Genomic DNA, 27,644 nt, shown 5'->3' on the forward strand with positions numbered 1-27,644 from the left:
CTTTGCTCTAGAGGACTTGATATCTGTCTATAACACAAGGGATTAAAATAATTAGGAGACTTTCTCCACTTCTTTCCCTCTCCCCCTTTTAAACGGGGTCAGGGAGAAGATAAAATTCATCTGAACAATTTCAAATATACATCAAATATTATATACTAATTAGGTACATTGAATTTCCAGTCAAGTTTTTCTATGAACAAAGCATGCTTGAAATTACTGTCTTTGGAACAAGAATGGACTCCCCAGTGACAACTCCATCATCTTAACACCGTTCATATTTGACACTTTCATTTTGTTTTGTGATACTGACAAAATATCTTGCATCTAAGCTCAATTAGCAGTACACTTGAAAAATAGCACGAGATAATGCTGAGAAATTCAAAGCAATTTTTCCATCAAAACCCAGTAATTTTTCTTTTCTGAAAATTTATTCAAAGGCCTAACTAATCTAACAAATACCAAAGCTGAACCCAAGCAGTTTTATTTTATTTACTGTCGTATGTCTAACAAATGTAAGATTTCTACTCACAGATGATTATACCTACCTATTCGGATAATGTGCACAGTGATATAGATGTCCTTCCTGAGTTCACTGCTACCCAAATCCTGCGTAAGATCAGAACCTCATTATTTCTGACTCCTGATTAAAATGTGACATTTAATGAGATCTTTACACACTGCTTTCACTTCCAGTGAAAGTGATAAATGAACAGTGAGTTCATTTATACAGCATTAACAACTTATTCCTTTAACACTTTAAATTGGCTGTCATGCACTCAAAACAACTGTCCTAAAATATCATGGGCTAGAATAATCAGCAAAATCAGCAGGAGGACACAAGAGACTCGCTGTGTGCCTTGAAGAGCAGCGACGCATTTGTGCAATTTCTTATAATACCCTGAAAGTACAGAGAGTGCCGCACAAACAATCTTTTGGGTGTAAGATGCAGAACCGGTCCCTGCTGCAGAGAGAAAGACTGGTACATACGCCCATGTGGAAGCTTAGATGGGTGCCCGCATATTGCCAGAAAACATTCAACTTGGGAATTCAGCAATACTGTCCAACCAGGCTTTAGAGTTGATGTTCATAACAATGTAAAAGCTTAGGGAGCAGTTCTGTGTCAACCACAGAATAACAATTTAACCCAGCTTTTATTTTCAATACCCAGCACAACAAAGATTGAGAACTGGAAAAACTCACCACAAAGAGAGAACAGTGTCTTTCAGGCTTTTCTGGACATTTTGGCAAACCATTTCTATTCAGTCTTAAAAAAAATCTTTCACTGTAAGAAAACAAATATGACAGATATGTTGAATAACACTTCAGAGCAAAGTAGATCTCATTTTGATCTTATTTCCAGATGCAACCTTCCTCAAGATAGAAATTATTTCATTCTTTTATTTCTAATAGTCTCAGCTGTATCAATAAAAAAAAAAAAAAAAGGAGAGACTGGTACAGGGTGATGATTTACTTAATCATCTAACAAAATTACTAAAAACTCAATACAAAATAGAAGACTGATTGTCATTTGGAATAATAATATTGTATATCCTAGTACACAGCGAAAAACAAGCAATAAAATCCATTTATCCTAGAACTGAAATTAGATGTGTAGTATGCTGGTATTGATTCTTGCTAAACAAATGTCAACATTGCCACGCTTGTATTCAACCAATATTCTTTTTCATAGATAGGACGATGATCCAAGGGGACATTTTTCCTACTTAACTCTATCAAAATCTTTCACTGGAGTACACTGATTTTAGCAGTAATGTAAAAGTCTTGGAAGTTCCAGCAGGGCAAATTTCTTTTTCAGAATTCTGTTTTGTGATCTACCGTGGGATGCTAAATGCTGCAGCTGATTTAAGTACTAACACCACTAGTAGGGAGATGCAGGGAATTCTTATTTCAGAATAGAAGAGAGCATAAGACCCTACACTGAAAGATAAATTACTTTTTGAAACATTCCTATTTGATAGTGGGTCCGTTATGGGTAATCTCTGAGAAAACTTGGCAATTCATGCATGAGAATTCTATGAAAAACCAAACTTTCCATGCTCTGGATAATTTTGCCCAAGATCCAGCCTCACAGGAAAGTAACAATCATAGTTCTGCAGTGAGAGATGTGGAAGATGGGAAAAGCAAAGAAGTCAGAAGTGTTATATACATTTCTCTTCACCATCTCACCCTCAGCCCCAGCTGGCCAGACATTTGAGTCTGGATGTCCTGCAATGCTCAAATCAGAAACAAAATTCCCAAGTGCAACTAGGTTTTTTTCTCAGCTGTATCCACCTCATCTGCTCATCCTGGAGGCTAAACATGGTTTACCACTGCTCTGTACTATCTACAGCTTCTCAAAATGCGGCTAGAAAATCACTAGGAATATGTTGGATAAGATCCAACTCAATAGAGACTAATTAAATCTTTATTGCACCAGCATTTGCCTTGTAGAAAATCTGCATCGATCATTCACAGAATCAGTCATTCACATTGAAAGGGACCTCAAAAGGCCTTTATGTCCAACCTCCTGCTCAAAGCAGGGTCAGCTATAAGGTCAGATTAGCTTGCTCAGAGCTTTACCCAGTTGGGTCTTGAAAACCTACAATTACGGAGACCACACGGCCATTCTGGAAAACCCATTCCAATGTCTGACTGTCCTCAATTTTTGCTTTATATCCAGATGGACCTTCTATTGTTTGAATTTATATCCCTTGTCTCTCACTATCCCACTATGCACCATTGATGCTATTGAACTTCTTGTAGGTACAGGCAGGTGACAGCTCCTCTCAAAACCACTTCTTCTCTAGCCTGAACTAGCCACACTGCCTCAGCCTGACCTGCCAGGGCAGGAGCTGCAGTCCACAACCAAAGTGAGGCCTTCCGCTGAACTCGCTTCAGTTCATTAATATAGGTCTTGTACTATATACTTGTAGACCAAAACTAGCATGGTCTAACGAATGTTAAGAAGGGGATGATAGCTTCCCTTAACCAACTAACTGTGTTCTTGTTGACACAGCCCAGGATGCTGTTACACTCAAGAGCACAGTTCTTAAGAGCCACGTCTGGAGAATGCCTTTTTTTTTTATGTGCCAGCTATCCAGGCTGAACCTACAAACGCTTAGACTTTTTCATTGTGATTATTTGAAAACATTTGTGCAATCCTCAGCTATGCGGCTTTTTTATCAGACAGCATAAAAGGCAGAACCTAAGAATAGTAGAGTTGAACTCAAATACCTCAAAGTGCATGAAAATGTTATTTTCTCAGAAACATTCATGTTTCATGGTAGAGCCAACTTCTGCAGCTTAGGTCTCCATGGAAACTTAAAAAATGAGTTTTAAAGACTGTTTATGTGAGTATATTTTTTTACAGAGAAACGGGTTGGTATTTTGCTGTTGATTTAAAAATGGCTTTCAAAATAATTCTTCCCTTTCATTTAGATTTAGCTCATTTGCAAATTGGAAAATATAGTAAAAAAAAGTGCAGAGCTTTGTTTATAGGTCTCACACAAAGGTATTGTACATTGAGCAAGAATTATTATTTATATTACCAAAGCAGCTAAAGCTTTAGGACCCCATTATGTTTGGCACCATGCAAAACTGAATAAAAAGAAAAAAAGTCTCTGTTCCAGCAGTAACAATACAGCTTCTGTGCACTGAAGCCTGCCATGCATTGGAATGCGTCAATACAAATTTGGCCAATACAAGGCGATTCTGAATTTCACCACCTTATCTTCAGTCTGTAGAACTATTTAAAAGTAATACATACATACACACCACATTTCACTGCATTTTTTGTCTTTAAAACAACCACTAGACATGTTGGTTCAAAGAAAAATGCCATTCAACAATGCCAAGCTGTGGATAAGCTGTCTTCATATTTTACCTAATAACCAGCAAATACTGAATTTAACTGGCAGTGTATTCTATATTTATTGAATTTTACATTCTGCAGAAACAAAAGCACATCTTTTGAAAGCTTCCTACTCACTATCCACTACAATATGAAATTTTCAAGCTCTGCTTATACTCACAGACCATGAGATTATGATTCACAACACAATTAAAAGCCAAGGACTTTTGTCATGCCACAAAGAAATACACTGATTGCAACAGACATGTAATGGTTATGCAGATTTAATTTCCTCATTTGAATTTGAAATTTTGTTTGACTGAAGCATAGAACCCAGTGGAGATGAAAAAAAACAAAACAAAACTGAAAACAAAAAAACAAAACAAAACTGAAAACAACAAATAAAAAGATATTAAAATCTTAACCCTTGTTCGGTGCTCTGATATGTTTTTTTGCTTGAAACATATCACAGTACCAGTTACAGCTCGGATTAAAACAGTTATCTTTGAACATTACCGGGGAGCAAATGCAAGCAGTTTGACTTGTAAGATTATAAGAAAAAAATGGTAGTGTTATATCTAAGTACAGAGACCATGTGCATTTATATGCCTTTTCAAAGGATTTCCATAGAGACAAACAGGTTAGGAAACGGTTGAGGAAAGTAAACAGCCTTCCTGAAATGAAATAAGACAAAATTCCCAAGATCTGAAAGCTTGGTTTCAAACAGCAGCAAAAACCCCAGTGGGTTAAATCTGGGGCTAGTATTTAGAGCACAGCAGTTCCTCAGCAGACAGTTGCACATACATATATACGGCAAATACACACAGCAGTACCCCAAAGCAGAAATACCTTTCCTTTGTATTAAGACAATTTGATTCTAGTTTACACTGCAATTAATTTTTTATGAGCACCAATCTCACCATTTAAACATGCTGTACACAATAAACTGTGCTGTCTTCCCACTGAAAATAAGGAAATAACTAATGCTGGAGAGATTAATTTAAGAAGGTCAACAAGGGATTTTTGTACTGTAACTTCCCGTGTATTAGCAAAGTAACAATGTGTTCCAAATCTGCAGGCTTAATGCACGCATTTAAAAGAAACACAGCCACAAACTGTTCTATTTTCGTAAGTGACCCCTATTTCCTTAGTATTAGCAGGAAAACGTTACCAGTCACATGTTACCAGTCTAGACAGATTGCTTGTTCTGTGATTTATAAACACACTATCAAAAAAAGAACCAGCCAGATTTATACCACATGGCATATTCTTGTGGTAAAGCTATGTCATCATGTAGCCATAGCTCTTGGTATAGCTTCACTTTCAGACATCTTTATAAATGCTCTTGACTTAAATATAGGTTACAGTGATTTCTAAAGCAAATAATGAAAGACAATAAGAGAATGCTGCCACATAATTCACCATCTTAAGTTTATCACATTCCACTGTTAATGGACATTCATTAAGTACTTGAATCTGAATTGACTTCATTTACAGCTAAAGGCTCATTGACTTCACAAAACCAAGATCAGATGCAAAATGTTGTCCTCGTACTTAGTGGTGAAATGCAAAGAAATGTGGTACAACATGTCATATGTTACGGAAGATAATAAAGCCTTAAAACTATATTCCTAATCAGAGAATAACGTAATGATAAATGTGCCAACATGACTTAGCAGTACAAGCTGTTCCACGGTAAATCAGTCCCTGTATTTCAACGCTTATGAAAACCATACCCAAATTTCTAACTGTAAAATAAGTAGCAATGAGCAAAGGGGAGAGAAAAAGAAGAATGAGTACTATAAAAATAAGATTTCAGCCAATTTCAGATAAAGGTCAAAGCATTAACACTAACAAAAATAATTAAAACTAAATGATATTATGATATTACGTTGAAGCTTATCTTCATGTCTCCTAGCCATGCTGACAACATAGGAGAAGGAGAAGAAAACCACTTTAAAATACTAGGTTTATGGTGTGGAGCCCAGTCTCCCTCGGTTAGCTGTACAGCTAATGAGGGAAAAAGGAAAAGGGAAAGAAGAAAGTGAGATGGAAGGCAAGGTGGGTGGGAAAGAAAAACAAATATGTGTAGTTATATCAAGCTCCTGCTCTCATCTTTTTCTGTCTCTTTACGAACCGAAGGCAGTCTTAAGAAATTAGTTTTTATGAACACACCCTACATTATTTCAGATATTTGCACCTGTATTGTAACTGAGAGGTGGCATTACACATTTCTTGCAAAGAGTAACAAGTTACTTAGGAAACAGTAATTTTGAATTCTTTTTCATGAGGTACCAGGAGCCAAAAGACAATGATACAGTTTTAAAAGACCAAAAGCATGCTGGAATCTATCAGCAGGTATTTACAACTAAAGAAACAACATACACCAGAAACTGGAGCTCTCAGTAATAGTGAGCTTAGTCTGCCACCATGGATAAACATTCTGCAGCACAGCATTATCAGTGCACAGACCTACAGATCCTTTAAGCTGAATTACAGTCCTGATTATTATCCTAGTCACTGACTGAGGTAACAGCATGGATACAAGCAGATTTGCTGTATCTTTCCCCAAAGGTGGAAATTAAACTTGAAGACAGCAGGAGGAACTGGTAAAAGTGAAGGGAAACAAAAGCATTTAAGAAAATTCTCTCCCTTCAACGACACCTGGGCTCCTATGTATTCATCCCCATCTGGGGGTTTACAAATGGCAAGTCTGCACTCTTTTGTGCGGACCCTGAGATGCCTTTTGCTGGTCGCCAGTGCGACTGCAACGTGTTCTCCATAAGATGATCTGCAAAACTACCAGAATACCACTAATGTTGAATATATCTCATCATTACCTAAATCTGTCACATATGTGTCATGGCTGGTGCCCATACGCCCCTATTCTAACACTGCATTCATTTCTGAATGTAACTTGCAGTGCTTTCATCATTGCAATTAAAACCAATTATTTCTCCTGTTACTTTTCCATTTTTACAATACAAATGATAATAAGGTTATTCATATGAGAGACCTAATCAATACCACAGGTTCCTCTTGCTTGGGTTAGTTTGTCTGCTTTAAAAAACATCTGTCTACACAAGATCAGATCAAAGATTTATCTAAGCCAGCACCCTTATTCCAACCACAGCAAGTAGAAAATATTTGAGAAAGAATTTTTAAACAGTAGGTAGGTAGGTACATTTGTTTCACTTAATATGGGTATTCATGTGAGGAACTGAACTACATCATGAAATGCAAATAATTTCTAACACACTCTCACACCTGGGAATAACACATCTGTATTTGTTGACTTGAGGGAATATGTAAGATATGATTAAAAACAGGCTCTGTCTCCCCATAAAATACAAACCCAAACCCTTTCAAAATCATTTTCTTGCTAGACTACACTCATGCCTTTTTTTAGAAACTCATTCCTCCCATATCTACCTCATTTTACTTATCCACACATGTAGTTATTTTGCTGCAAATTCGCATGCAGCAGTTCCCGTACAACTGCTGAATCGGACACTCTGGGCAGTCAGGCCAATGCAAATGGGGCTTGCTGAAATGCCAGCTCCTCAAAAAATGCTTGGAACACTACCCTGAAGTAAAATGAAATTCTCTTGCAATTCAAGAACGGTCGGTATTTAAAGCACAATTTATCAAAAATGTCTCATTAATGACAGCAAATTACACAGCATTGCACAAAGACAGATTAAATTAATGATTTGTAAAAAGAAGTATTATTAAAACATCTAGAATGTCTTAAAACCAGGACAAAGCCTTTTGATCACCTGGCAATGAAGGGCAATATAAATCTGTAGAAAACACATTTATTACAGAAACTACCACAAGGCCAAAACATTTGGAGCACACAGCTGTGCCAAACATTCCTTTCATACACATTCTTCCCACTACATAAATCATATCTGCTTATACTATTGCTGTTGATGAGTATGTAAAACTGAGTTATCAAAAAAATTACTTACTTGCAAGGGATAAATAAAATATACTTTTGCTATGGATATCTGAAAGCAAAAAAATATTTTAAATATTAATGGGTACAAGGGAGACAGAGGACCGACCTATAGAAATCTTTGTAAGATACCAACCCACTGATTTTGAAATTTTTCATTGGTCATAGTATGTTCCTGTGAAGAGTTTCTAAATCCAGAACAGTTTTCAGGTCAAAACCAGACTCAGGGAAAGAAAAAATAAAAAATAAAAAAAACCTCCTCATGCCGTAAGGTAAGTAGCCTGAATACTCATGGTGCACCCACGAGGCTCAAGTTCCAATGTTTGGTTATTATATGTTGAGTACTTTATGGGTCAGGATATTAGTTACAGTAAGTGTGTCTTTTACTCTACTTTTAAAACCATTTTGCTTTGTAAAACAACAAATGAAAGTGTACTTAATAGGGCACACTGACTGACTGGGCTGGCACTTAAGTGCTCTTACCTCTGACATGCAGGAACTCCACAGCAGGCAGTTCAAATAAGTATTCTCAAGTAAAAACTATTATTCATGTGAGGCAAATCCTTCACATTTCCAGTCTGACTGGGACCGAGCAACAACATTTTTGCTAATTCTCCTCTGATGACTCCTACTCCACAATCTTGTCTAGGATCCAAGCAGAGGAGAAGTCCTATGACTTTTACTACTTCGTTACTCCTGCCAAGAAAAGGCTTACTATATACGTCCTGACTATATACCTGCACGTAGGAATCCTTCTGCTCACAATCAATACCTGGAAAAAATGAGGCACGTTTTCTGAAGGGAAGCTTTTGAAGTTTCTGGAACTTCAGGCTTCTCTTTTAAGCTGCTTTTTATAACTCTGTATTTACTTTGAGTTACAATCGTACCAAATACATTCTTGTTAACAAGGGCAAATTACTAGGTCCTTTGTCTTAAATAAAGCCAATAATGAAATAAGTAAGCCTGCTTATATATTCAGTGTGTATATATATCAACATAGAGGATGACACAAAAATTTAAAAAAAAATTAGGAGCCACATCCACAAACGTACATACCAAGTTACACCTCTAAAGAGGTATTTTTATTCCAAACACATAAAGGATTGTTAATAGAGCAGTGGCTGCTCTCTTGCCAAAGAGACCTTTGTGCTTCTTTCAAGGTGTTTTAACCCTCCTGCTAAAATCAGGATTACCTCCTGAATGAGCAGGAAGTAAATAAAACCAGGATGGTTTATGTTTCATCTTGTTTCTGAGGAAGGACAAAAGAGAGTAATAAGTTACTAAACTAGAATGTAGGACTCAAAGAGTCTACTAGCCAGAAAAGCCAAAATGCTTCATCTCTCCTGTATCTATGAGGTATAGATATATATGCATTGATTCTGTGTAATTCGCTGTAGCACAGATTTAATAGTGTGCAAGATGAGATATTTTTGTGCACACTGCACGGGAAATTGAAAATAACACTGAGCTACCCTACGCTGTGATCCAGTAAAAGTGCAGATTATGCTTTTGTGGAAATACTATAAAGGAAAATTAGCCTTGAGCTACTTCATTGCTTCTGGTTCCCATGGGTTGCTCCCTCTACCAGAAACCCCACAAGCTCCTTTAGCTCAAATCCCTGCCCTCAGCGTAGTAGGCACATTTGCATGGAAAAAGTCAGGATCCAAGACTACTTCAAGACAGAAAGCATCCATGGATAATGTGGAGGTATCCAAGTAGTAATTTCAAAGGAACTTAATGAAGTGAAGGTTATGCACTTAAAAAAATAGTATTTTAAGGGGAAAAGGTGGAGTGATGATCGCTTAAACTTTCTAAGGAGCACAATCTTATGCGTAGCATAAGACATAGCATTTTACTGAGCACACTTTCATGTACATACATTTTTTTCTTTACAAAAATCCTATGTTGCTGAAAAACTACTACAAAGCCCTGTCCAAACTCTGCCTCTCTAGTCAGTGTTCACACCTCCCAGAAATTCTGTGCTATTGGGATCAAGTAACTTACTCTGAGAGACAGTTAAAAAATATATCCTTGAACAACTGGAAAAAACCAGACACTTTTTTTCCCAGATTGATATTGACTTTCATTACGCATCATCTCTTTACGCAGTTATTTATAAATAAAGCCTCTGAACTTCCATGACATTCACAAACACAAAAGAATCGGATATTGTACATATGGGAGCAGAAAATCTGAATATCAGTTAATAGGCGTGTATGTATGCACACATATAAAAATTCTTTCTCCCTCTCACTCCAGCTTTTGTATTTGAAATAAATTGCACCACCTAAAATGATTTCCAAATCTGGTTTTAAAGTCCCCTCCCAACCATTTCCCAAATATAATTTGTTCTCTTTTTGATGTTAGAATAAAATAAAGAATCAAATGTCTGGAAAGAACATGGAAATGAACAATAGATGCACACATTGTATACAACAAAAAAAGTCCAAAATAACATTTCTAGCATGAAACACTTGCATGATAAGCATGCTATGAAAAGAACCATTAAGAAGTTGAAATTAATTAGCAGGTGGTTCTGAACTGAAACTTCTTGACCAACTGGATAAACTTTTACGATGAAATGTTTAGCCTGGTGGATGAGGGGAGAGCAGTGGATAGTGCCTACCTGGACCTCAGTAAGATCTTTGATAATATCTCCTGCAAGATCCTCCAAGAGAAGCTGTTGATGTAGGGGCTGGATGAGCAGACAGCAAGGTGGCTTGAAAACTGGCTGAATGGTTGGGCCCAGATGGTGGTGATCAGTGGCACGAAGTCTGTAACTAGTGGTGTACCCCAGGGGTCAGTACTGGGTCCAGTCCTGTTTAATGTCTTCATTAATGATGTGGATGATGGGGCACAATGTTTATCAGAAAGTTTGGTGATGATATAAAACTGGGAGGAGTGCCTGATACACCAGAGGGTTGGGTTGCCATCTAGAGGGATCTCAGCAGGCTGGAGAAATGGGCTGACAGGAACCTCCTGAGGTTCAGCCAGGAGAAGTGCAAAGTCCTACACCTGGAGAGGAACAATCCCATGCACCAGTACACACTGGGGCTACCTAGGTGGAAAGAAGCTTGGCAGAAAAGGTCTTGAGGTCCTGGTGGACACCAAATTGAATATGAGCCAACAATGTGTCATTGTGGCAAAGGAGGCCAATGGTATCCTGGGCTGCATTAGACAAATTATTCCCAGCAGGGTGAGGGAGGTGATCCTTCTCCCCTCTACTCAGTGGTGGTGATGCCACACCTGGAGTACTGTGTCCCATTCCAGGCTCCCCAGTATAAGACAGACATGAACATACTGGAGAGAGTCCAAGAAGGGCCATGAAGATGATTAAGGGACTGGAAGGATAGGCTGAGAGAGCAGGGACTGTTTAGCCTGGAGAAGAGAATGCTCCAAGGGGATCTTATTAATATATATAAATACCTGAAGGGGGGGTGCAAAGAAGACGGATGGTGCCCAGTGACAAGACAAGAGGCAATGGACACAAACTGAAGCACAGGATGTTCCTTCTGAGCATCAGGAAACAACTTCTTTACTGTGAGGGTGTCTCACAGGTGGCCCAAGGAGGCACAGGTTGCCCAAGGAGATTGTGGAGTCTCCATCCTTGGAGACATTTAAAAGCCATCTGGACATGCTCCTGGGCAACCAGCCCTTGGGGGGTTAGATCAGATGACTTCTGAAGTTCCTTTCCAACCTCAAACATTTTGTGATTATGTCTAAGTACCACATAAAGGCAGCACAGGTAGACGGCTGAGTCATTTGGGTCTTTACAGTAATATCGTTCTTTACGCATTCTTCTCCAGCTTTCACCTCTATGAGTTAATAACTACCATCCTACAACATTTTACCACTTGTCTTTACTTGCCCTGAAGTTCCAAATGACTATAATTAATGAACTGTTTCTCACAACAATATGCAACATATTCTTCATTTGCCAGAGGGATATCCATAAAGGATTCTTCTCGTGTACTTTTTTAATAACTTCCACAGCCTAGAGTACATACTCTACAGCTTCACAAATATGTTCTCCATCTCCTTTGTGGTCTAGTGTTTAATATTGTTTAGAAGCAACAAAGAATTTAACTGTTCAAGTCTCCTGCATTTAGAGTGCTAATGTCTGGAGCACTGATCCAAAATAAACTAGATATTGAAAATCAAATTGCTTAAAGCAATATTGAGTTTTTGAGCTCTTGCTCAAGAGAGGCCACAGGGATATTCTTCTCAGCCTGTAAAGAAGAAAGACATCTCAGGTTCTCAATAGTGAGCCTTCTGGGTAATGGAAATATATTATCAGCTTGAATCAAGAGGTATCCAAGCCCTTCCTTGCTGTTGTTTTGACTGTTAACAATAGGCAGTTGCGTAATCTTTTTTAGAGGGATGGTTAAAAGTCCAGTTCTTTGAGCTGTGCTCGAACAGAGCAAATCTCAGGTTTGAAGATGTTGATTGAGGTTGCAAAAAAATGCCTTTAAACATTTTCTTACTATATCAAAATCCTTTAAGATTTTCATAGAATAAGGAGGGAGGGGAATAATTGTTTCTTAAAGGGAGAAAACCTGACATTATGGCTTTTTTCTGAAAAAAAAAAATATCAAAAAATAAATTGGAACACAAAGCAATAAATTTTTTGACAAACAAAACATGGAGTTCAGCTTTCAGCAAATGATTTAACTGATTTAAAGTAATAGCAGAACTGAAATAAGAAAGGCATAAAAAGATTGATGATGTGTATCAATGTCACTAAAAAGGTGAGGGTAAGACTACAAAAAAGTAAGGGTAATCATCTTATTCTTTGATATGTTCTGGAGTCTACACAATCATTAAGCATATAATCAAAAGCTCACAAAATACAAAATGCAGTTCGCTTTCATCGCCCTTGTATAAGCAGCGTATTACTCTTTGTGCTGCTTAAGAATCTGTGCTCATTTGAGGGCAACATGATAGTTACAAACAAGGTTGTTCAAGGTGAGAGGAACAGGAGGATTAGCATCCCAACTTATCTCTGCTCCTCACACAGATGGGGCCAGAGGCATCAATCATTTGTGATAAGACGTTCATATCATATTGACACAGACACAAAGTATATATCAAAGAAAAAAAATCTTACTGCACTCCATCTTTCTGAAGTGTTGCCTTAAAATTGTCCTATTAATACCAATCTTATTTGGAAAAAAATTAAAATATTAAGAAAATGGTTTAGACACTGCTACACAAGAACTGTGTGTCACACTGCAGTTTTCAGAAAAAAATTTCTACAGCAGTATGTTGGCATAACACAGAGGCACAAACGACATAAATGTAAAGGTCAGCAAAGCAACTGGGACTTTGGGCAGGAGATGATACAGCATTCTTATGCATACTCATCAATGCCAAGAACAGGGTCCGCAGTCTGAATTGAACAAATGTGGGCAGCAGGCTTAATACCCTCCATTCCTGTTTCATAATACACCGCCCAGATGAGAGTTGCTGGTGTCTTCAAAATTCTTTTAAAAAAAAGCCAGGCAAGATCTCAGGATAGCAATGTGCTACAAATATATATACGGTCTCAGAGTATCTACACTGGAAAAGGTAGGTATTTCAGTGTACATTGCAATATTTGATTTTTTGAACACAGTCATCTGGTAAATATTTTCCTTGGAATTTTGTTATTTTGGTTTTGGTTTGGTTTTTTGTTTTTTGTTTTTTGGTTTTTTTTTTGTTTTTTTTTTTGTCACAGCAGAATATTCTTGTGGCAAAAATAAAGTTAACAGAGTCTCAGTGAATAATGCACATTGCCTGGAAAACAGCAAACTTGTTACCTTGTCCCTTGCAACTTGTTACATTGATTCTATTAAAAGCTGATAAGTGACATCTTTCCAGGATCTGATAAAAAAAAAAAATCAATATATTTTTGATTAAAAAATTGGTATTCTTAAAGCTCCAGTGTAAATGGCCCTCTGGCTACACTAAGGTCATCACTGTTCCAACAAACTGCTGTATTCAGTAAATGATATGAGTGCATGTAGGGAAAAAGTATGTACTATCATCAGATGTCCTTTATTTCTCAAAAAATCTGCCACTACAACACTGGTAACTCTGTAATCTGTTGAAGTACATACTATTGACTTTGTAAGCGTGATCTAACTACAGGAAAAGAGGTTCATTTCATTAACTTTTGTGCTGGTAAGAGAAGATATCCCCAAAGCAAACAATCATCACCATACTCTTCAGTACTCTAAATGTTGGGAATCTAAGCATCTTCATATTCCAACTTTACAGAACAGAAGCTACTGATAATTTCTTAGGAGTAGAAAAATCTCAAAAAACTTCAAAAATCTCATGAAAGTCCAAATAGTACAATAGATGTATAAAGCAGCTAATACAGGATCATTGCACCCCACTGAACTGTTGAAAACACACATTTCCAGTCTCCCTTCGGAGCTTTAACAATGTCCTATCTTTAACCTAAAGTTTAAACTTAGTTGTTTTCTTGTAAGTGCATCTTCCATTAAATCAACTGTCTCTGTAATCCCTTTTAACTCTGAAATTTCTTTTGTAATGTGATTGTAATGGCTAAAAAAAAAAAAAAAAAAAATCAGTTAACTCCCAAAGTAAAAAAAAACTGAAGTACGGCTGAGTTACTCCCTGTTTTACATGATTTTCTCCCATTCAAACTATGATCCTGTAATATTCTTCTTCCATACAGTATTTTAAATGCGCTATTTTATGATCTATATGATCGGGTTAGTTTGAATCAGGTGTTCACTTTTGAAGAAAATCTTCTGATCGTCTCCACATAGCACATTTTGATTCACAACCCAGAACAATCTAAGCTGTTGAACTGGATTTCTTCTGCATAAATCTAAACTGGAACATATGCTTTTGCCACTCTGTCCCCACAACCACAGAGTTAGCCTAAAGTAAAATCCTTAAAACATTTACACATGTTAACATTGGGTTCTCGGCATGAACTCCTGCTCTACAATCCACTCCTACAGGCTGGCAGCACTTGTCGAAGCATACAGCAGCCTTAGACTTTCAAACTGTTCATCTAGTTATAACCAAATTAGATGATACAGAAACAAACCATCAAATCTCAGTACTAAACTGATAATTCCTTCTGATTTTGCTTTATTCAAATATTTGTTGAGCATGCCAGATTCAAGGAACAGATTTTATAAAGCATTTCTTAACAACACTAATTAACTACTGTCTGGACTCTCAACAGATCTTGATAAGAGTATGCTTAAGATAATATATTTTAGAAAGAGACTAAGATGTTGAACAACTCTAAGTAGCCAGTAGAAGCTCAGCAGTGGACAGGAAACAGGACTGATATGAAAGATGAAAAAAGTCTCAAGAGAAGATCATGGACCTTTTTCATTTTCCAGATACAGTAACAACTCTACAACTGTGTATGCTAAATATTTTGCCTGTATAATAGGATTCTAATAGTGTAATTATTTCTGCAAATTAAAGTGTCATCAGGATAGCTTTTTACTTTCTTAAAGAACAAAACACAAACAGGGCTTGTGACCTCAACAGAAATAAAAGAAGAAGAGGAATGTAAGGTTAGAAGACATCATAGTGCGTATATCAAAGAATTTTCCTGGGACAAGCCATACGGCTGTAGCACGTTAAAGCAGTGCCATTCACACACCCGCCCTTTCCCACTCAGGGGTTGTTACTGTTCTAGGAAAGAAAACTGCAAAGCAGAAAGAAGGGAAGGCAAATGGAACAAGATACAGGAACACATCAGGGAAAACTCTAAGGAATCATCAGGGGCTGACTTCAGCTGTTTATTGTTAATTTAAGTGACAGCAAAAATTATTCCTAGCAGCTAGTTTAGCTAGAAAATATGGATATATACATATGCATACACAGTCAAGTGAAATTAGTATGTACCAATTAAGTAGAAAAGGAATGACTTGTAACTGTAGTCTAAATGCATCAAGTGTCATGTCATCACTCAGCTAAGTACTCGACTATTAAGAGTAAACTTGTACAGTTTTCTTGCTTCCGTACAGGAAGTAGAATATTCATGTCCAAAAGGAGTCTTTTAAAGTGTGAAGACACACATTGGACAATTATATCAGTATAGAAACAGTCTGCAAAGTAATATTAATTATTACTGTTTATTAACAACAATAATAAAGTAATAAATAAATCTGTATTTTATTATTACATCTACCTTATATACAATAGAAGTGATGTTATTGTGGATGCCAACACAATTAGAAAAAGTTATTTTTAACAGCAATTTCCACCAACAAAAAGAGCCTGGCAAAGAAGTACAGTCCCGTACTGTCCCAAACAAATGCCAAGTGATCAAAAAACAACATTTCTCTCTAGCTTACTAAAATTGACAGGAAAAATCCCTTTTGCCCAAAATGGGCTCTGATCACACTAGGTTAGGTGCAAGTGCTGCATCACAGCTGCTACCAATCTAGAGAAATCTTTAGTTTGGAAGTCCGAAGATCAAAAAGAAGCCCAAGCATCACACTGATTTTTGCGTCACTATCTGACATCAGATTTCTTCTCTGGGCAAGTCACTAACTCATTTCTACATGCAGTTTCTCACATCTCACTTCAAGAATTATTTAATTCTTAGCACATGTTGGGAGAATTATGAGCATCTATCCATGCTGTTAAGATGAAAAATTATTTAATTGAGAATAATGTAGTTATAAATTTACCTAATTTTCCTTTTATTCAAAGCACTAAAGGAATACCAGGACACATTATAAAAACCACAATAATGGTTTAATGGCTTTAATTCCCATCTCTTACTTATTTTAAAAGGTGCTATTCTAGAAATGCACTGGCAGGTCACACAATGAGAGCACAAATTTGTATGTTGAATTAGAAGAATATTCCTTAAACATGTGCATTGCCTACCACAACATAATGACAAGAGACACACAGACCATGCTTTCTTTATTAACAAAAGAATTTCAATATATACTGAAGCAACAGTACTAAATTTTTAAATACATATATCACTTATTTTTGAACCATCTACTCTGAATTCTTTGCAAATATTTTAAAAGCAAATTCAGAGTGCTTTTCCTTATAGACCCTACTCTGAGGTGCTGATGTCAAGAAGTCAGATAACTAATATTGAGTATCTACATCCTTTATGAATTCAGCATTCTGAACTTGGAAGACTCAAGCTTTATTGAGAAACAAAGTAGTGAAATAGAAAACAGTAAAGAAATAGGATGAATTCCGCTCAAAATTACTTCCAGGTATCCTGAGCAGTTCTTTAATCAATACAGTCTATGGATCCTAAAGAGCTAGCCAACATGCCCCCAAGAAGACGCAGACATGTCATCCTCTGAATCACTTTCTAGGTTTCACTGACTATAACTACATCTCTGTAGACTGTAATAGGAGCCTAAAGATGCAATTCACAGAAAGATTTTAAGTTTAGATGTTTTTGTAGCCCGATTCCAACCCTAAGGTCCATTTATTCTTCATGAAACCTTCTAAAATTAAATAAAAAGGAAATGTTAAGCACTGGCATGTCTTAATCTTGGCATGTTACATGTAACTACAGAAAGATACCTCCATCTACTTAGATTCCAGGGCCTGATGGTATGTCCCCCGGCCCTGAAGGTATACTTGCATGTTCTTTCAGAACTGATTCTTTTCTAATGAAGCACAACTAATCAAAGAAAGAAAAGGTGATAAAGAGAAGCAAATGCTAAATTTAAATATAACGTATGCAGTGGCCACTCTGGATATTTTATTTTTTTTAAATAAAGAGGAACAAGAGTTCAGTGTAGGGGAACGGATTTATATTAATAGGTTGGGGTTTTTTTAAGAAAACAAAGACTCATGCTCAGTTTCTTGCTCTGCTTTGAATATTCAAACTTACATTTCCTGTCTTCCAGGGAGTCTGGACTTTCTGTTAAGCTGCAGCAACTGTCATTACGATATTGTGTGAAGTGTAAAGGGAATTACAGTTATTACTATTCTTCTTTTCCTCCTCTGTTTGTCTTGACAAAGACAAATAGTGGCTAACATTACTTCGTGTTAGAATCCAGCCCTGATAAGAATACTTACTGAAATTAGTTCCTGTGGCAAAACACACGGGTCAGGAGAATTAGAGAAAAGTTGTGTGCTGACATTCAGGATCATAGTTTTCAATTTGATATCTAAATTTCTTTCTACTCTATACACCTGTATTCTTCTAATTTGTTGTTAGAATGTAATGATGTTATACTTTCTTAGCAGACAATCAATTCCTGTCCCACTAAGTCAAATGCAAGAACTGTTAACACACTGTGCTTTATGCTTATAACTTGGTTTGTCTCAGTTGCTATGGCATGCTTTTTTGGTAAAGAATGTATAACTATAACAACAACAAGAAGTTTCATTACCTTTCATTATTCAATGACTATATCCTAAGTCTGATCAGTTATTAATGTTGCCTGAGAAAACTTTACAATGGCCTAAGGACAACCTTATTGTTGCACATTAATATAAAGCTCAACTATTAAATCCTACCTTCCCTATGTTACCAGGCATCTTCTTTATTCCTTCTTTTTCAAAGCACAAACTTTTCTAGATGCTAACATGCTATCCACATTATAAATAACTCAGGTATTTTCAAAATAAAGGAAGAGAAAAATCAAACCCTTTCAAACTATTTCACACTACAGTTGATCAGAAAAATCAATAATTGCAAATTTGCAAAGTCACTACCGCAAAATCAAATCAGTTTATGCATGTTAGTAAAAATGACATCCTCTTATCAGTAATGTATATATACTAAAAATTTAAAGAAAACATCCTGCATAAACTCTGCAGCAAGATACAGATAGATTTATGCTAATACATTACAAATGATCTCACTAAGAAAAATGTCAGAAAATATCACTTATATGCTGTGGTTCCTTGAAGGCCAGTAACATGAAGCAGCCAGGTGAGCTGTGAGCTGGAACAAGTTGTATTTCTTTCTGAACATTGCTAACCATCTTGGATCAGAGCATCCTGCTCAGAGGCTGCTTTTTCTTCCACTAGTCTGGAGCTGTACTAGGAAGGGAGCCGCTGTACTCAAGCTTCCTAAAACTTACTATTCCTTTTTGTAGATACTTGCCCCAACTCAGTCTCTACAATTGCAATTCAGTTTAACCATGATTCTTGAATAAATGTTTTGTGTTCAAACAGCTGAATGTATGAAACAGATAACATAAAACAACACCAAAAAAAAAAAAAAAAAAGCTGTGGAAAAAGATATGCAATCAATTAAAAAATTAGTCAGATAATGTTTCTTCTAGATCTCAAACAATCTTTTAAAGATGCTATTTCAGTTGCATAAACCTGAGCTTACAAAAAATGAAATAGATATATAGAGAGATCTTAGGTTTGCAGGTGTACCCGATAAGCAGTTATTCTTATAATAAGAAATTCTATCATTAAAACTCAATTCTGCTATTCTGCTATTTTTAGTCTCTCCAAATGAACTCTTTATTTAAGAGGATACAGAGATCCCTTGCTTTATGTCAATTTAGACAATGAACATTATATTATAATCCACATAAAGCCACATTTTTTGGAGGAATTTTACCTGTCAGCTCTTACTTAACATCATGCATTCAAACGGTTTCATTAAAACAAGTAGGATTACCCACCTGAGGAAAGCTTGGTACACACACAGCGCTTGCAAAACTGAAACTTGTGGTAAAAAGCAACAAAGTCCAAACAAACAAACCCCCAAAATTCTAACACCATAAGCAATGAATTGAAGAAATACATTTTAAGTCATGCATATTCATATACTTCTATTTAAGATCTTTGTTTCAGGAAATAAATTATCAGGTGTAGTTCCATAAATATATCTGTACTATTAACAAGTTTCATCTGTTATTTTCATTGCATTCTTTACATTTAATTTGTTCTTTTGAAAACTCTTGGTTTCAGCTTTTTCAACACATTGAGAAGTTTCTATTTGTTTCTTGGGAGGGTTTTTTGTTCTGGGTTTTTTTTGTTGTGGGGGTTGTGTGTGTTTGTTTTGCAGATGGTTGCAAACTATCTTCACGAAGTTCATCTTGTCATTCGCCCCATGCCCTGGAAGGCACTTTGGATTCATGGCAACACACTTCTTCAAGGTTTGGCAGTAACAGGAGGAGGAAGTTAACACATAATAAAGCAGCTGCAAACAGACACTGGAGTCAGCGATCAATAACTAAAGGTCAGATCACAGCAAGCATGTGACAAACAGCTCTAGAATTTGTGCTTTCATGTGAACACGAAATCCAATCCATTTGCTTTCATACCACCACTACTGCCATAACCTTGTTTTCAGCAATCCATAACACCCTAATTGTTTTCTGTCAAGGTCTGAAGCTCTCTCCTATATCTATCACCTGCTGTGCCATTCACTGGAGCGAACACAAAAGATGAGCCCTGATGCACGTTTAATTCTCAGAAATGATGGTAAACTGTGTTTTGGTGACTAATGTCCAAAGTGCAGGCCAGAACGAAGCGTCAGTATTTAGCAGCTAGTACTGTAACAATAGTTGCTTACATATGATTTCATTACCAATAAAATCAATTTCCTCAGTATAGTCTTCCTTCAAAGCGCTGGTTAGCTATCTTGGCCAACTACAAAGCGCAAACAAATTTTGTCAAATTCAGCCCAAATTCCACATGGTTCCTCAAATTCCTCTTGCCATATATAAGACAATAACTATTACACAGTCATGACTTTGTACACATTTTGAGTAACAATTTTTACCCTATTAACAGGCTCAGAGCAGTAGCTTATATTTCTTTTTGTGCATTTGTGATCTGTCTTATCTCAAGTGTTTATTGTTTTGACGACTAGTCTTTCAGTTCTCTAGTTGCAAGTCTTAAAGCACATTTGCTGCCTCCAGAATATGCTCTTTCTATGGCAAGGAGATCAGAAAAGAATACAGTGGCCAAAACCCCACAGCGAATTATGAATGGGAGCCTTCTGACCAGAGGGTGATCTACCATCACCAGCGCACAAGCATTCAGTGGTTCGATCTTCCTGGCATACTCCTCAAGCAGAACTTGTAAGGCTCTTGCACTAACTCTGTTCTCCTCCTGTGCTCATATTTATTAAGGGCATCGTGGTTCAACTACTGTTCATTTCCATCTTCCCTCTCTTGGCCAGAAATGTGCTGGGAGTAGCAATAACTACTGAATATTTTAAAATTAAAAGGTTATCAGGGCTCTCACAGAATCTAAGCTTTAGGACAAACAGAGAAAGAATGGTTCCAGGATCAGCTCCCAGCTGAAAAAAAGAGACCAAACAAACCCTAAATGGATGTGAGAAGGGGTTTGACTGTTTCACTGAAGAACAGGCACCTCCTCATTGAAATACAGGCCCCTTTTACAAAAAGACTCTTAATTGACTGACTAAGGGCAGCCCTCCAGTCTCATGTACCTAGGAGAATTCATCTCATAAATATTACAGAGCAAGAAACAGCTCTAAGTTTTGAATGTGCACTGATTAGGAGAGGAAAATAGAGATAGTGAAAAATAACCTTTAGGTCACAGAACTAATATTCACTCTGTATTTATACATGTATATATGTTCCTACACAAAGAAATCCAACAGAAAACTGAAACGGGTAAACAAGATTGAGAAATATACATTATTTAAAACTATAATGATACTATAAACTATTAGGTATCTAATAGTAGACTATCTTCTACTTGTTTCTAAATGTGAAAATTTGTTACCTGGATCAAAACATACATTGCATATTGACAAAACTTATGTAAAATCAGTATTCCAGTGAAAAATCATGTGATACCTGATGGGCCGATTTTCTTTACTATCGAAGAGTGAGAAGATTACTTCCAGTTCCTCTCCCAGATTGGAGCACATTAGACTCTTCATCTGAACAAAAAGATGGTGGCTGCTAGCTGGTACTGGTGTGTCTTTTTTTCGATGACGATGCTCCATCTAAAAATACCACAAAGAACACAGCAGCAAATTTAAATTAATGGTAAAAATCTCAAAACAAAAAGGGGTAAAAAATGTAATACTGAGCTAGTTTATCAATCACAACTTTTAAATTTTCAATTTAGTATTAACTTCTAATAGTTTTTTTTTATTTTACTTCATTTTATTTTTTGTATCTGAGGAGAACACAAGGAAGTGACTTTTCCAGTGTTGCACTGCATCATAATTATCAATAGGAGAAAAACAGTAATCTCTAAAAGTTTAATTTTCTTCTACTCAGAAAATTCTAAGCCACTTTAAAGCTTTGTGCTGTAACAATACAGTATTTCATAGCTGGTTTAAATAGTTCATGATCTGATATTCTAGTATACAAGCAAACAAAAAATGCTTTTGCAGAAGACTAAATACCAGTATTTTAAAACGGAACAAAATCACATCCATATTTTATAATCTTTGGCAGACTGCTATAGAGAAGCTACTAAATTCTCTTGGTTTTACTTCACAGTTTATACCTTCACCATTTTAATCACCCATTACGGATAGGACAATATTAAGTTGTACTATTTCTGTCTTACATTGTACCAAAAATAATTTTTAAAACAGCAACCTTTCTAAGCTACTTAGCCTTCAAACTGAGGTTATCTTGGGCTTTCCCCCCGCCCTCCCCCCCTTTATTTTTGAAAGTGCACTTCAGGTGCTCCATCATTAGTTTTCTGGGTTACTCTTCCTCTGTATGTTGCTCTCATGATTAATGGTTCCTCGCAGTATTTCATCTAGTGCTTCAACAGGATTCCATAAGACTACATTTGACTTTGAAACTGCCCAAAGGTATACTGATTCCAGCATGAAGTAATGACTACTAGGCTTGACATCACAAGTTATCAACATAAGCAATTAAAAATTATCAGAAATACATAATTTCAGCTCCACAGCAAATTGTGGCAATTATACTTTTGCTTTATTCTATATTTAAGCATATAAGTTTACATAAATAAAATTTAGTCTAAATAAAAGCTTAGTCTTAAGCAAGTAAGGCTCAGAACTGTATATCTGTAACAGCTGCAGTACTTGAATATAAGCCAATGCCCATATAAATGAATTGGTAAGTCCTCTTAGACCTCACTGGAGATTAAATCGGAATAAGAAATCAGTGCTGGTTTTAGTAAATCAAGATGGGCTTTCATACCAAAAGGAGAGCTTTTCTATGCAGTTTAACTGCTATTTACATGAATATATTAGAAAAGACCAAGAGCTCAGTATGATTAATTGTGACAATACCTGTACCATGAGTATATTTCCACAAATCTTATCTAATGGAACTCATGGGCCGGTTAAAGCTCTAATGAAAAAGAGTCTCATAAGCCTTTACTGATTATTAAATTCAGGTTAACAGTCACAATGTTAATGATACATCAAAAACCAAAACTTTTAATAACGTACAATGGCATATGCACACACACAAATTTGATATCAAATCAAAGCATCTCATGCAGACGTAAAGATCACACAACTGTTCAAAAGAAATCTTCTTTCCTCATAGTAAAACTCATTACATTATCAGATGCCAGTTTATTTGATCAAAAAAGGTACTTTTGTTAAAGTAGAACAAAGCTGCCATGAAAACATCAGTATGTAATTTGATAGCAACAGTACTATTACATTCACATACCAGCCTGTAGAGCTCTGTAATGCTGATCTCTTCAGGATCCACCATAGCATATTCTTTTCTCGGAACTAAGTCAAGTCCCAGTTGTCTGTATGAGAAATGAAATAACAGTAAGTGGCTTCTACATACAAACAAAATAAATTATTGCTTCTATTTACATTTAACAGAAACATTCCAACAAACAACGTAGATGTTAATTGGTACTCTACAGTTGGTTTTGTTTTAATGTATTTTGGGTGTATTCACCATTCACAGATGATTCCTCCCCTTTCTTCATTTTGTAATATTAATAGAATATGTTTTTCCACAATTTTTAAGTCTGTTTCACGTTGTGGACAATGTACAATGGATACTGTCCTTTGTACTATTGTGGACATCGTACAACGTGACTTGCACTAGTACTGTCAATTTGAATGACAACCAAAGAAAAGAAGATATAAAGAAAATCCATCTAATGTCAAACATCAGCTAATTTTTTATTTGGACTAGATGGCATCAAAGCTGCTTGGCAGTATCCCTGAACAAAATATGAATTGAACTTGAATCAACAGGAATAAAACTTATTTTCAGTGCAGCAGCAAGCAATAAAGATAAAGAACACATATAGGGCATTCACACTGAATTTAGGAAAAATTAGAAAAATTTTTAAATATATATTTTTAAAGAGTAGGAACTGACCACTTAAAAAACCATCACAATTCCATTTGATTAGCACAAAATTCTAAGCAGACAGTTAATCATACACAGTTAATTACAGCTCTTCCACTGTGTTAGGTATTTAGGCTTTCAGAAAGCAGTAGTTGCAGAAACCCCTGAAATTCAGTTAATTCCACTATTGAATAATGCTGCATTTAGTCAGAGTGTAACTGAATAAATATAAACTAAAGAAGAGACTTTGAAGCAGTTGAAACAGCACACAAATGCCAAAAGGTATGTTAACCTTTTCCTCGCTTAAAAAAAAACAAAAGTGAGATAATACAAATGGCGTCAGCACTGATTAGTTATTCAGTTAAAAGAAAGATGCAGAGCACAGTAGCAAGACATATGTTAAAGATATAAACCTGTAAGAAAATTTTTCCTTACTTCAACATTCTATAAAGCTGTGGCATTATAATTAGATTACACTATTTTCATTTCTTAATACATTTACTCACTCATTTCCCCAATCCAGACGAGCAGTGATGTGTCGCTTGACATCCTTCATTCGATCATGGGTGAGGTGGCCGACAAGGACCTGCCTTCGCAGGTCTAGAATTTCATTCATTATGTGCCACAGTCGGTGAAAGAGATCCCCCTCATTCCTCTGTCAGATAAAAATATAATTGCCTTTACATCGACTGTGTAAGCTGAGAATCCTAATAAATACAGATATGGTAGGGAAATCAATAAAACTCCTTCCTTATTCCCCTACTTGGTCATGATCTTTTTTCTCCACATCATACTGTGACCATTTTACCTGCAAATGTGTGTGTGCATATAAAAATATTTCAGAGCTTACCACAGAAACTGCCTTTGCACCAAACTCCAAAATTCCACCTATTTCGCTTATGCCTCATGTTAACACAGTCTAATTTGTGATAGATAAACAAAAAAAAAATTGTTTCATGGCATAGCACTGTTTTATTCCAAAAACTTGCTCTTTCTGTGCTGCTGTCCCTTTCAAACTGAACGTGTGATCGTGTAATACATAGAATCATAGAATGGTTAGAGTTGGAAGGGACCTTAAAGATCATCGAGTTCCAACCCCCCTGCCATGGGCAGGGACACCTCCCACTAGACCAGGTTGAAACTCATACACGTAAGGGGATCAAAAGGCAACAGCTCCTAGCATTCAAACTCTGAACCACAGAGTGTTAACGTTCCTTTTTCTTGTATGGATATAACTGTACACACTACTGTCTAGCTATAAATAAATAGTATAACATAGACAGAATCTTGTCCAGACAGTTCTTCTTCATCTAACTGTGGAGTAAGAGAAATTATGTGAATATGACTGCTTTTTAAACCACATCCTCCTACTCTAATTATATACCAGTTAAGGACACAAACAATTTCCAATAACAGTTTCCTCCCAAACAGAAGTCCCTTTAACTCTTCCTTCACCAATTCTAAGTAATTTTACTTGATACATTTTTTCTGAGAAAATTTAGCTTGAGGAAAGTATCACAACCGCCATTTAAGTATGCATCACACAAAGTTGAAAAAACATTCCTATTCAGATTTGTTCTGCTAATTCTCACCAAAAACCCTAAACCCATTTCCCTTTTCCTTCTTCCTATAAAGAAATGCCATTAAAAAAAGTTCAGCTACTTCTGCTGAATAATTGCTATGAAAAGCTAAAATTCGCTTACAAGCACCATTACTCTCCATCAATAACTTTTATATTCCAAGGGCTCTGACAAACTGCAGTTTGATAAATCTACTCTTTATATTTCACATTAATTCACTTCATAAGCTCACTAAAATGGGCATTAATTTATTGTTTGTCTTGGCTTTCTCTCTGGAAAAAAAGAAAGCCAGTGTATTTTGAACACGCAGTAACAGCAGCATTGAAGAAAAAAAGTTGCCAAAAAAGAAATGTTCAGTAAGAACAATAGGCATATTATGGCATTATTTGAACTTTATAAGCAAACAAACAAGTTCACTCAAATAGCCCTTGACTTAGGAGCAAGAGACAAAAAAAAGACTTTATAGGCTAACAGTAAGTTTTCCATCAGACACTACTGTATAAAGATTTCATTTCTACAGTTAAAATTAAAAAGTCAAATTTGATTCAAACACTAATTCAGGTGCATCTCTGTTTTCGGTATCTGATTATAAGCTCTACTGAAGTAAATTATTCATGTGAATACAAGAGATATGCTGATGCACTATTAAGCACTATTAAGCTCAAAATAACATTTCTTTCCTTTCCAAAGCTCTAGAATTTGTCTAAGAGTTGCTTGTGTCTGCACTTCCACTCAAAGCTAAGTGGATCTGCAAGCAGCTGTGCTTGCTTCATAGATTTAGATCTGTACACCAAGGAACCTTATTTTTGTTTCTCTTGTTCCAGGAGAAGCCAATGTACTAATATACTTGCTAACATACACAAAGCAATCACACTTAGATATGCTTCAGACATTTGAGAAAACTACTTCCCATAATAACCTAGAGAAACTTCAAACAAGCTTTGAAGAAACAGTTTCTTGTTTCTCAAGAAACTGTTCATATTGCTTAATTACAATTTCACTGTCAAGTTTAAAATGATACTGTATTACTTAGAATCCAACAGAAAGACTGACTTGATTTTATAGGTTCTTTGTCTGAAAACTTGCACAAACTAGCAACTGCCCCAACTGCAGGTTTCAGAAAGGTCACCTGGTACAGAGCAGCCTCTCTGAACACAATACATACAATCATCTCAAAAAGGCAGCAGTGTCTACTCCTGTACCCGCCTGACTTGTGGGAGGTCTGTTGGCACCATTCAGTGCTGTTTCTTATGTAGCAGAAGCAGCCCCTGTATCAGCAGTAGGTAGCTAATCGTCTCATGATTCAAGCCATAATTATCAACTCAGCAATGAGTTAAGATGAGAGACTGGAGACTGCACAGATGCAAGTGAGCAGGTTTGGATTACATTTGATGTGTGCACATTCTGTCAAGCCCAAACCATGGTTTGGTTTTAATGTAGTAGATTAGAAGGTCAAACGTTAAAGATGGAAGACAATCATGATGCAAATCACAATTTAAAACTAAAATATTTCAGTTAAACCTTTAAAGACACAACTCTACAGTCAAGAGAAAGTTTAAAAAAATCAGTTAACAGAGAAAACAGAATTAGACATGGAAAAAGGATATTATAGCAATTATCATGGCTTAGATTATGATGTGCAAAAAAGGTTAAAAGATGCAGAATAGCCAGAGAAGACTGAATTTCAGTCAGAACAAAGAAAGTTACTGAACAGGTTTCTTTCTGTGTGTTGTAAGTACACTGAAACAGAACAATTTCTACCTACGGCAGTAGCCAATTAAGAGAAGGAAATAGTAGGATTTCTTACAGCAACAAAATAAGCCAATGGTCTGAAACCTCTCAGAAGAACGGGAAACTGCAGTGGGCTCATTGGAGACATGAGAGTGAAAAACAGTCTAGGTAGCCTGTATCCAAGATTCTATTGATACTGCATATTTAGATAAATAAAGTAGAATAATCTCACATCTGTATGATTTATATAATGGAGTAAGAGCTACTTAAATGACTAGGATTAA

General features: G+C 36.2%; 1 protein-coding gene across 1 annotated transcript in view; it reads right to left on the reverse strand.

The window, feature by feature from the left end:
* The window catches only part of DOCK4 (dedicator of cytokinesis 4), a 163,669-nt gene that overhangs the window by 123,352 nt on the left and 12,673 nt on the right, over window positions 1-27,644 (reverse strand). Inside the window, exons 8-12 of the mRNA XM_074167652.1 lie at window positions 24,556-24,704; window positions 23,405-23,489; window positions 21,584-21,735; window positions 1,201-1,282; window positions 546-606 (exon numbers count right to left, since the gene is read on the reverse strand). Of these exons, the coding sequence (XP_074023753.1) occupies window positions 546-606; window positions 1,201-1,282; window positions 21,584-21,735; window positions 23,405-23,489; window positions 24,556-24,704 (529 nt within the window). The remainder of the gene's footprint in view (window positions 1-545; window positions 607-1,200; window positions 1,283-21,583; window positions 21,736-23,404; window positions 23,490-24,555; window positions 24,705-27,644) is intronic.

This window comes from Numenius arquata, chromosome 2 (assembly GCF_964106895.1).
Source record: "Numenius arquata chromosome 2, bNumArq3.hap1.1, whole genome shotgun sequence".
NCBI lineage: Eukaryota > Metazoa > Chordata > Aves > Charadriiformes > Scolopacidae > Numenius > Numenius arquata.